We start from the raw sequence: 11,740 nt of genomic DNA, 5'->3' as shown, positions 1-11,740 counted from the left end.
TAAAAATAAAATAACAAAATTTAATATAAATAATACATTTGTGTCATTAATTTTGATTATTAGAATCTGTACATACACGGATCAAAAACTAGTTAAAATCCGTATTACGTGAGTCAAGAGTGGGAGATCTACCTAATCCTTATCTAAATAAAGAACATCCAAAAAAAAAATAAAAGAGAAGACGATAATCAATCCTAACTAAACTGATTTTATGGGATCCTTTTTTTAGCCAAATTTTTATTCTAGTCCCAAATCGGACTGATCCAATCTCGTTTGGATGCTTACGTGGCAGCATCTTAGCAGTCCATTCTTTTTGGTAACACAGTAGGAGTAGGAGGGCTAGGAGCGGAAACTGTAACTGTTTGTATTACCAAGTCCACCTGCAGAATTTTTAGCAAATGTATCTGCAACATTTGAAGAAGAATGAGAAACATAAAACAGATAAGTCACATGCAAGCTTTTCAGCAGAATACCAATTCAAAACATACCCAAAATTTCATCCCAATTTTGCCAACTCCATCTCTCGCCAATTCATTCAGCCTCAGCCAAGAGTTTAGGCTTCATTGGAAACTCTGTCGTAGTAAAATATTGATATAGGATCCTTGTTATTACCCAAAGTTGCTGGTAAGGAATCAACTAGTAGGGCAAAATCCTGATAGTTGAATTAATTAAATAATATTTAAATTAATAAAATGCAATGAAAAAAATGAGAACCACCCATAATAAATATTTATCTGCAATTCAATGCAAGCTTGACTAGTAGGTATTTGCAATTGGTTCTGGAAGACCAAAAAGATGCTGTTAAGAGTTGAGAAATTTCAGTGGTCATCTTCTCACCTAATCCAGGGCAATCTGGTTTCCACTGCTCATCTTCTCTGGAAGTTGAGGAATTTCACCGAGAATGCAAATACACAAAAGAACAAGACACAAAAGCCAAAAAGCACTGCTACTGAAGGTCCAACCATATTACGTTTGAACCCAAAAGTAACATCCAAATATTCTTTAACAGAGCCTTTGAATCCTGGTTCGTCAATTATGTCATCAACATCACCAAGCTGAGAAGTTATAACGCCTCTTAGAGTCCAAGCAATTGGGCAAATGTAATAGAACCAGATCCACCATCCTGGGATTCTCTGAAATAACACAAGTCAAAATTCAGTTATGCTTATTTTCAAAAGCATATTTCCAGAAAACTTGTTAACCCATCGATAAAAACTTGTACTATCAATTAGTTTTATTATTATTATTTTATTGTATAGAAAAGAATAGGCTACTAATCATAAAAAAAAGCGTCAGAAACTTGAATGAAAGCATGCCCAATTAGGTAAAGTAGGTTACTAACCGGCATTGGGATAAGAAAACCTGAGAGAAGATTCCATAAAGAATAAAATGCAGAGGAGACAACAGCTGCCATGTGTTGAGAAGGCGTGAGACCAATAGCCATCATGCCATAAAATGTGAAGTACGTGAACGTGAGAAACATGAACAACAAGTACATGAAAAATTTGCCTGCGAGATAACAGAGATATCACATTAATGAACTGAGGGGAACAAAGCAAAATGTTCACTAACTAAAATTGGGGACTGTTTTGTATTATACTAATACTGATGTCAAAATTAAAGAAGATCCATTAAAATTTTGATGAAATAATCACATGAAAATGTATATTTGATCCTAATTTATTATGATAAAAAAAACGATGATACAATTAAAAACTTTCAGGTCAACATTTCGCTAATTTTTGTTTAAATGAATTTTCTTTGATTTGATAGTATTAATAGAATGTAAAATTCAATGATTTTTATGTTTTATGAATGTATTTTATATTAGTAGCATATAACTGTGGGTGCATGAATGTATGTTATGAATTAAATTAAAAATCTTACCAGCTGTTCTTTCAAAACCAATCATGAAATATGTGATGGCGCCAAATATAATTGTTTGCACGAAAATGTATGGGACCTCCACAATACCCTGTTGTGTCGAGAATGTTTAATTAATTACTAAATATTACTATAAGAAGTATTGCATCTGAGCATCTCTAATAGAGGGTGTTATAAAAATTATCAAAACTCAAGATATCATACTAAAATATAATATTTTATTTCAACACTCATTCACATTATTTTTGGTAATTTTATTAAAAAATGCTCCAAGCAAATCAAAAGTTGACACCATGACCACACAAATCATTACCTTATCTATAATTTATTTTAATTATAAATAGTCATAAAAAATACATAAAAATAGTAAGAAACTAAATTATTTTATTATATTAAAAATAAATTAAACAATGTTGCCAAAAGTTGTAAAATAGTGGTAATTTGCTAGAAAATTTCTCTCATAGATGACACTATAAATTAATTACCTGGGCTGCCGCATAGGACAAAGGAGAGTACATCCCAGCTGCTTTTTCTCTATAGAATACGGTCCTCTCAATAGAAACTATTGGTTGTACTGAGGAAGCGTTATTAACCCCGACAAAAATGCAAGCAGAATAAAGAGCTCCCATGACCATAAACAAAGATTTTGTCGACCCCCTACCAAACGTTTTAATATCGTCTTGTTTAATACATTGCCAAATATTGAACATTTGCATTAAAAAATAAAGCAGTAAACATATTAAGATCATCTATATTATGATATATAACAGGTTGATAAACATCGACATGGCATATATAAGGTGTGAGCTGGTTAATTTCTGCTAAGTACGAAAGACGCAACTAAGAAGATTTGAAAAAACTGAGATCTAGATGTACTATTTAAAAGATTGTTCTTGGCAAAAGGAAGGATATATTGGTAAAACTCATACCTTTTGGAACCAATATCCCAAAATATGGAGCCGAATAACAATGCAGCTATTATAGTAAAAAGTATTCTCATGGCGTTGTATCTTGGACTTCTCCAGTATACAAGATTTTCTTTTTTAAGGCAAATCTGAAATTGAGTCGCTGGACCTTGTGCAAAGGTGGAATCGAACTTTAATGGTTGTGAGTCAGCAGGTGGAACACTGAAACGCTTAATTGAAGTTTCTACTTCCCTGATACAAGGACAGAAAAAGACTTGCTCATTCGAATAAGGTTACTATGTGAATAAACAAGACATGATTGGAAAATAACTTGCTAGCAGTTTAACAATTAATGCTTCGCTTGGATTACTTGTATTGTTCAGATTTTGCGTATAATTCAGCAAAGTCTGCACCAATTTTCTCTTCAACGGCAGGGGTAGTAACCTCAAGCATCCAGGTTGCAGGGTTGTAGCGGTCAGGAATAGGAGAGACTCCACCAATTTGCTAGATAAGGAAGAAGAATTTGAGATATCAAAGTACTACTTTTTGTCTTTTACAGCACAGAATAATAATTTGACACTGTTGAGATCAAGAGTTTATATGATCATCTTAATTTCTTTTAGAGCTAATAGCTACAAAGTCCACGTTTGACAAAAATGATAAGCAAAGACTTTGTAGTTGGAAGGAGTCATTTTGGATGATGATTCTGTGTACCTGAAAATAGTCGACCATAATCTTTGATTGTGTACCAAGCTTCCCACCATATATAACCCGGCCCCCTCGTTTCATGAGAAGTAACTGCCCTCCAAAACAAAACCAGAATGTAAGATGGATGTATAGCTTTCAAATTACTTTCTTACGGAGAAAAACTATTAAGCTAACCTCATCAAATGCCTCAAAGATGTCAATACTGGGTTGATGAATGGTGCAAACAACTGTTCTTCCAGTATCAACAGTATTTCGAACAGTTCGCATAACAATTGCTGCAGCTCTTGCATCAAGCCCCGACGTTGGTTCATCCATGAAAATAATGGAGGGATTTGCAACAAGCTCAACTGCAATTGTCAATCGCTTTCTCTGTTCTGTTGATAAACCACTACTACCTGGCAAACCAACTAGAGCTTTCTTTAAATTGTCAAGCTCCACCAATCTCATTACTTCTTCAACAAACTCCTGCAATATATTGTAGTTGAACTCTCAAGATAAGCATTACTAGACATAAGTTAACATACACAAAAAGTGTGCCAATGCACATATCCAAATTATTGCACAACCCACATGTCTTTGTTCTTTGGTAACTTCTTTTGGGAGCCGAAGACTTGAAGAAAACCAAAGAGACTCCTCGACTGTAACTTGAGGAGAATGTATGTCATTTTGCTCAACATATCCTGAGATTCTAGCAAATGTTTTTTGCTCTTTTGGGTAACCTGATATCTTGATAGCCCCTTCTATATATCCTCCAGTTTTCCTACCAGCAAGCACATCCATCAAAGTAGTTTTTCCTGCTCCGCTTGACCCAACCAATGCAGTCAGAACACCGGGTGAGAATACTCCACTCACATTTGACAAAAGCTGCAACTTTGACTCTGGGACACCCTGTTTTTTCATTTCCTGGGAAGATCAAGTAATAACATTCAGACATCAAGAGCTATGCATATGAACAATTCGAGGGTGCCAAAACTGAAATGCAAGCACCAACCTTCGGCATATCAACAAAGTAATTGACATTATGGAAAGTCATTGTCAATGGCTGAAAAGGAAGAATCATTCCCTTACTTTTTCCACCTTCCTGACCAACTGTTTGTTTCAATTTAGGCCCCTGTCCTTCACTTCCAGAAGAACTTTCATCAACTGGTTCAACCACTGATTGAGCCTTCTTAAGAGCTGTGATACACCAACGCTAGTAGAGTTAGATCAGGCTTTTTTAGAAAGAAAATTATAATAGATTACAGTACAGGCATAAAAGGATTCATATGAACTTACGGTTAAGGAATGTTAAGGCCCATGTCACAATGATGTTGAAAAGCAGCGCATAGAGCCATAAAACACCAACACCAATCCAATACCACTTATCACTCGTGGGTAAACTACTCCCGTGAAGAATATTGAATCCAATTGTATCATTCCCAATAGCAGACCTCTAAAAGGTGTTCCGATTAATATATTTTGAATGTATAACAATAACAAACAGTAAAATCACGAGTGCATTCTCTATGCAAAAGAACACACCTTCATCCACCTATCTGCAAGGAATTCATTGACAGAAATTGCTCGTTGTCCATAGCTTAATGGTGACACCCAAAATCCCCAAACCCACCAGGGCTTAATTGACTCTGGTGAAAATTATCAAGTAATTGAATCATTGATCAGAAATAAACATAAAATCATCACAAGGAGATGTTGAACTCACCTTTAGGAATGATGAATCCGCCCAATAGGAAGGCGACCAACAAACCAGCTGATCCGAATGTGTTGGCCAGAACCATATCTCTTGCTATTGCAGCCATCATCCGAAAGAGACCCAATGCCATTTGGTGCATTGTGAAGAGTAAAAGCATGAACCGAAAGAACCTGCACCATGAACAGAAGCTGGTGAATACAATGAGAAAAGGAGAACAAAAATTCTCGCCTAAGAAAGTAAATTACTAGGGGTACCTCCCAGGAGAAGGGGCAAAACCAACAGTATAGTATACTACACAAGACCATACAAAAGCTTCAATAGCTGAGTAGGGTATACGCAGAATAAAACTAGAGGCAGACCATGCCCATCCAGGATGGAAGAGATTATCACGTTGCTTGAAAAAAACTGGCATTCTAAATATTAAAAGTGAGAGTTCAGTAAATCCATTGAACATCATGTGCACCAGCCCATAAAAAAGGCAAGAGAGATAAAGCTTCCCATTTTCCTCGTCTGTGGGATGCAATCTTGTTCGCAAGAAAATTGTGCAAGTAATGCATCCAACAATGAAGACCTGTAGCACACATGAGTCATTAAATACATGTAAAAAAGAAAAGAACTAAAACTGCAATCAAAGGCCTACCTATATGATTATATGTAACTCAGATAATAAATACTGGCAAACAACAGTTGGAAAAAAATCCAAATGATGCAAACAGGAGAAACTATTAGCGTCATTCTCTATAGAAATATCGGATGTTTCTCACATACGCTATAAACTGTATGGATTACATAACAAATATTGGCTTACCATTTTTCAATAAAATGAAAAAGTGAAAAAGCCCATGAAAATCATGTATTCATAAGCAAAAAATACCTGCAATGTCCTGAAAACATAAAGAAAAGTGTGCCTCCTGATCAGCAGAACTTCTCGTGCAAAGCTCGCTTTCAGGAGCTCCCACCTCGACACAGCATATTTCGTTTTTGACAGAGCTGAAGGATGACCCTTGGATTTGTCAATTGGCACAGAAAGAATACGTTCCACAGACTTTCCGAACCTAGAAACCTTTAATGCTTCTGCAATTGCTGGAACTGGCATGTACACATAGGGCTTTGAAGGATCAGCCCAGTACTGTTCTTGATCCTTTTCTGAGGTAACCTGGTGACAACTTCTGTTAGGCACACCAATCGGAATATAGAATTGGAGGAGCATCTCAAGACAATACCTCTTGTAGAAAATCTGCAATGCTCTTCCGCGGTGTTAGTCGAAAACCTAATGACTCAAAGAACTCTAAAACTTCTTCTCGAGGGCCTTGGTATACCATGTAACCTTCTGATAACACTACCAAATCATCAAACAGATCAAATGTCTCCGGTGGAGGCTGAAGAAGAGACATCAGTACAGTTGCTTCCATTTGATGAACAAAGTTCCCAATACATTTTACTATTTGATAAGTCGTGGAACTATCAAGTCCAGTTGATATTTCATCCATAAACAAGGTTTTCCTTGGCCCAACAATCATCTCTCCTGCATGATTATGTAACAGCTATCATCAATTTGACAAAAGCAATTCAGAGAACCTACCGCTATCGACCAAATTTTAGATCTGCAACTAATAATCAAGCACAAAACAGATACTAGGTTCTACAACTGGCATGCATCGTTAGCAAGGTTTGGGTTGACAACTTGAGATATAAGTTGAAGCCAGAGTCATATAATCGAGTACCAGAAATAAGTATAAGGTCAAAGGAATGTATGTGAAAATACTGTCTCAACAGCAACATCAACACTAAGCCTTCATTCTAAAAAAGTTGAATAAGTCTGAAAACCTTAATTGTGGATTCATTCATCAACTTGTGCACCCAGGAGAGAAAAAGATAGAAGGAAAAAGAATATCTCAAACTATATTTTCAAGTAATTGTGTAGTGATTTTTAGAAACTATGCAGTGACACGCATTGTACACAAAGGAGAGAGAGACCAGTGGTAACCCTTTTCCTCTGACCGCCAGAAACACCTCTCAGCATATCACTGCCTACTACTGTCTCTGAACATATATCAAGACCAAGCACTTTGAGCACATAGTCCGTTGTAAGCTTGTTACCAGCAACAGAAGCCTGCCCATTGCAATTATCAAAAATATTCAATCAGGATAACCTTAGACTCGTAAACAAAAAAAAAAAAAAAAAGTAGGCATAGAGCTGTAAAATTTAGATGATGACCTTCATAAACGCATCAATCTCCGGACTGGGGCGTATGTTCCTTTCCTTCTCTAAACGAACAAGATCCTGCATATAGGCTGGAAAAACAGGCAGTTTATAATAGGACAACCGTCAATTAGCAGCATGCCAAGCATCAGCTATTTGCCTATCTTAAAATAAAGTCCGTAAATAGTTGATGAAATATAAATTTGAGCTTTGCTTTGCTAAGTTGTTTTCCTTCTGTTTTCCATTTTCTTATTGGATTGTGGACTTAATTTACAGAATGCTGCTTGATAATGTCAAGAACAATGCAGCTCTGAATCAAGGAACTAAGTGAAAAGATGAATAAATAGTCATTGATGAGTATTGAAACAATAATTGAGAAATTTTAGAACCATGAAAGACACACTTCAACAGTACGTAATAAGAATCACACTTCAACAGTACGTAATAAGAAGTACTAAGAACTGAAACAGACTATAACCGAGATGCTAATATATATCTGGTTTTACAAAGCATTCCAGTATCTAGAAAATCCAAGTATTGTTTGTAAGCAGAGAATAACTGTTAATTCATCAATGATTTGTAATTTTTCGCAAATTAAAATGCCACTGATGCTTATATACCAAACACAGTTATGAATGATACTTACAATTTTACAAATAATAAAAACTAATCAAACAATTATCCCTTCCTAATTTCCTAGCTTTTGACTGGAATTGAAAAATTTGGATCACTACTTATCCCCTTCACTGACTAAAAAAGTATGCCAACACATACACACACACATATATATATATATATATATAGCGCGCAATAGAGAGTACAACCATGCTCAATTCTCAAGCGAAGGCCAATCTCATGCTGGACAATTATGCTTACAATTGTATAAGTAGTAAGAAGAAATTGGAATGAACACTTGACGTGATTGAATATCTAGAATCATTCCGCAGTGCTTAAGAGAAAGTCATGTGTAAACATTATTAACGAACCTGCAAAGCCATCACTTGCACCTTGGCATCTAGCTGCAAAATCTAAGGTTTCTCTCACAGTAAGCTCTGCAATGTGATTATCTATTTGGCTTATGTATGCAGCGGTCCTTCTAACGTAAAACGTATTAAGCGGCTGGCCGTTGTATGTAATATTTCCGGTTTTCTGAAAAATTAGTCATGAATAAGGTTCTGCTATTAACATTGTATAAAATTTACCATCTAATATATAGTACTCAATATGAACTCATCGCAGTTCCTCATCTTCTTCACATCTTACATGTAGGATATGATCCTTTTATCTTATGCTGCCTTTGAAGCAAAATATTGATAACAGCGTATAGGCAAAAAACTTTTTACCGGACCAGAAACGGAAAAAAAAAAATTATGATCTTTCCATATTGGCAAGGAGACTCAAGGTCGTGATGGAGGATTTTTGCAATACCGAACTAAATTCAGTGAGCCACTAAAGATAGGCAGGTTGTATGCTGTATGTGCTACTGTACATAATTAATATTGCATTGAGAAGTACTAACCTTTAATTCCTTCTCAAGTTTCCCTGCAAGAGCTAAAAGTAATGTTGATTTGCCAGAGCCTGGTGGTCCTAATAGCAAAGTCATCCTGTAATAGACCAAAACAAATATAATAAAACATACTTAACTTTAAAACTAGTAAACTATAATGGAGCAACAAATAAAGCAATAATGGGCGAGTTTAAATGACAAATTTAAAATGCATGATTGAAATTTTACATGTTTAAAGGCACAACCAAGGTAATTAAACTCCACTATGTATCCAATCATTTTATTAAGGTAAACAAAAGTTCATACTATTTCTGGATAAAAGAAAGGCTATACTTACCTCCCCGGTTTAATCGCGCCACTTAAATCATTCAAGATGGTCAATTTCTTTTTTTTAGGTCGAAACAATCTCAAACCAGTAAGTATATCCTGCATTAGTTCACATTGTAATACATCATATCAGAGTTCTTACTACAGAAGGCAACAATGAGAGATAAATAAAAACAAAACACACTCACAAGTATACTTATATATATAAAAATAATAACAATAATAAGAAGGCAACCATATATATATATACACACCTCAAAGGTGTCGCGTACAACATTAAGCAATGTAGGCAAAGCTCTTGATCCAGTTTGCACTTTAGCCTCGACATTTAAGTGCTCATATCTTACTTCGATCCTCGGCACCTCCAGTCCAACTCTGTAATGGTAAAAGTAAAACATAAAAAAAAAATAGAGAAAAAGTACTCTCGTGAACTAAAGAATGAAGATCCTGGATAGATATTAGAAACTAAATTTTGAGTAGAATATCATTCAACTTTGCATCGAAAAAAAAAAGTAAGATCATAACGTTAGAAGTGCGAGTGAATCACAATTGAAGAAAAAAAAGACAAAACTAAATCGTGGGAAACTCGTTACCTATTCAGACGCTCTTTAACCGCGGAAAGAAGTTTGTTATTGTCTTGAGCGTTGGTGGCCAAGGCTTTCTTAAGGAGGCGTTCCCGAGTGGCTCGATCAAGTTTGGTGACATCAACGGTCTCCGTTCGTCCATCTCCTCCTTCTCGCTGGAACTCCGATTCAGATCGCTTTAAGATTGCGAAATTTCCTTGGCGCTGCGAAGGTAACCTCCTAATTGCATCCCACAACAGCTCATCTTCATCTTCCCTCACCGAATCGGCATTCGATGGCCGACAAAAAGACGCCCTCTCAGGATCCATTTGCAGCTCCAAGTATTCCGCCCCATACATAGGCGAGGCCATGGCTGGCTCTTTCAATTTCTCAGTCTCGAGAGAAAGAGAGAGAGAGTTCGTGAGTGGTTCTTTTATTCACGAGGATCAGTTGCACTGCAAGGAAGAGAAAGAGTCTTATACGCGAGTACGTTAGTTGCGAGGGAGAGTGCGCAATAGTAGCTGTCCCCGGGAAAATTTGAAGAGTAATTAAATACCTATATTACCCCTTACAACTCATGTTCAGGAAGCAGTATGGGTAATTAAATACCTATATTACCCCTTACAACTCATGTTCAGGAAGCAGTATTTGCCATACAAAGTAGTCAAATGAATAAAAACAAATCTGTAGTTTGTTAGTTAATTCTTCGTAGCGTCTATTTCCTCGTCCTCATTTTCGCTATTGAAACTTCAAACTGGTCATGACACGTGTAAACGGTGTTCTTTCAAATCTATCTTATATTATGAATAAAGGGCCAAATAAAATTGGTGTGAAACATGAATTTAAGCCAAATCAACTTTTCTTTTTTTAGTAAACTGCTGAAAGATCAAATCAATCATAAAAAAAAGAAAGAGAAGTAATTAATTTATTAGTCTTCTAACAAAACATACTATTTAGTTTCTGTATTTTTAAAAACACATAATAAGCTCCCTAATATTTTTCTTGATAAATTATTTAATCCATATATTTTCAAAAACACATGGTAAAGTCTCTAACCTTTTTCTCGATGAATTATTTAGTCTCTAACATTTTTCTTGGTGAACTGTTTAGTCTCTGTCATTAGACTCTCATGAAGATTTTCTTATTCAATTTGGATTTGAGTCAAAATCTGTTTAAAATAAAAATGTAATGCCTTAACTACCCTTTATCATAAATCAAATATATAAGACTATTATCTTTAGAGAGAATTACTAAACTAGCACCTTTTAAAAGGTTAGTTTACATTTCTAGCTCCTTTTAAATAAATGACCAAAACTAGCATATTTCAACAGATAACTTCCAAATTTGTCATCGTCTTCTTCATAAACAAAACTTTATGTCTTTCCCCCGCTTTCTCTTTCTCGCGCTCTCTCTCTCTCTAAAGAACAAAACAATCCACATAACGACTACGAATACTACAACAATCAATCCAACTCACAGTTCATACAACAAGAATTTATACAATCATGTAAGTTTTTCATTGGTTTTTAGTTCCATTGAAAAGATTTAAAGCTTAGTTCATTCATCGTTAAGATCTAACAGTTTGTTTCTCTACAACCCATTGTATATTGTTTCTCTTCCTTTTTCTTGCTTTTCCTGGTCGTGCGAACCCCAAAAACAGTGGCATTATTGTCTTAAAATACATTTTGGTTGAACATCAGTTTCATATTTTTCCCCGACAGTGTCGATATCTGTCGATTTTTGATCAATATCAACAGATATGATGATATTGCATCGTATCGATATTGGTCGATATATGTCGATATTGTATTTGATATCGACGTATATCGACCGAGGTTATAGTCTTCAATGTTGATATTTGTCGATATTTGTCGATATCAAATACAATATCGACATATATCGACCGAAGTTATAGTCTTCAACGTCGATATATGCTGATATTTGTCAATA

The 11,740-nt window shown here is 35.4% G+C and overlaps 1 protein-coding gene across 3 annotated transcripts; it reads right to left on the bottom strand.

Annotated features, from left to right (window-relative positions):
• On the bottom strand, positions 1-10,219 carry LOC136231912 (ABC transporter G family member 31). 3 transcript variants are annotated; one of them, XM_066020933.1, is made up of 25 exons: positions 9,821-10,219; positions 9,482-9,602; positions 9,238-9,326; positions 8,913-8,997; positions 8,380-8,542; positions 7,409-7,485; positions 7,168-7,303; positions 6,414-6,715; positions 6,065-6,346; positions 5,445-5,761; positions 5,200-5,360; positions 5,019-5,122; positions 4,773-4,929; positions 4,489-4,673; positions 4,068-4,400; positions 3,672-3,962; positions 3,504-3,587; positions 3,160-3,293; positions 2,814-3,041; positions 2,370-2,541; positions 1,888-1,975; positions 1,343-1,509; positions 838-1,133; positions 489-652; positions 1-404 (listed from the first exon to the last, which is right to left on the bottom strand). In XM_066020933.1, the coding sequence occupies exons 1-23, from the start codon at positions 10,159-10,161 to the stop codon at positions 867-869; spliced, it is 4,284 nt and encodes a 1,427-aa protein (XP_065877005.1). In that variant the 5' UTR covers positions 10,162-10,219; the 3' UTR covers positions 1-404; positions 489-652; positions 838-866. The 3 variants fall into 3 exon arrangements, with proteins under 3 accessions (XP_065877005.1, XP_065877006.1, XP_065877007.1); XM_066020934.1 differs by having other exon boundaries at positions 489-572; XM_066020935.1 differs by lacking the exons at positions 1-404; positions 489-652; positions 1,888-1,975 and having other exon boundaries at positions 1,008-1,133.
• Positions 10,220-11,740: the final 1,521 nt, after the last annotated feature.

The sequence above is a fragment of the Euphorbia lathyris genome, chromosome 6 (genome assembly GCF_963576675.1).
Source record: "Euphorbia lathyris chromosome 6, ddEupLath1.1, whole genome shotgun sequence".
Taxonomy (NCBI): Eukaryota; Viridiplantae; Streptophyta; class Magnoliopsida; order Malpighiales; family Euphorbiaceae; genus Euphorbia; species Euphorbia lathyris.
This window is presented reverse-complemented; position numbering and strand designations above follow the sequence as displayed.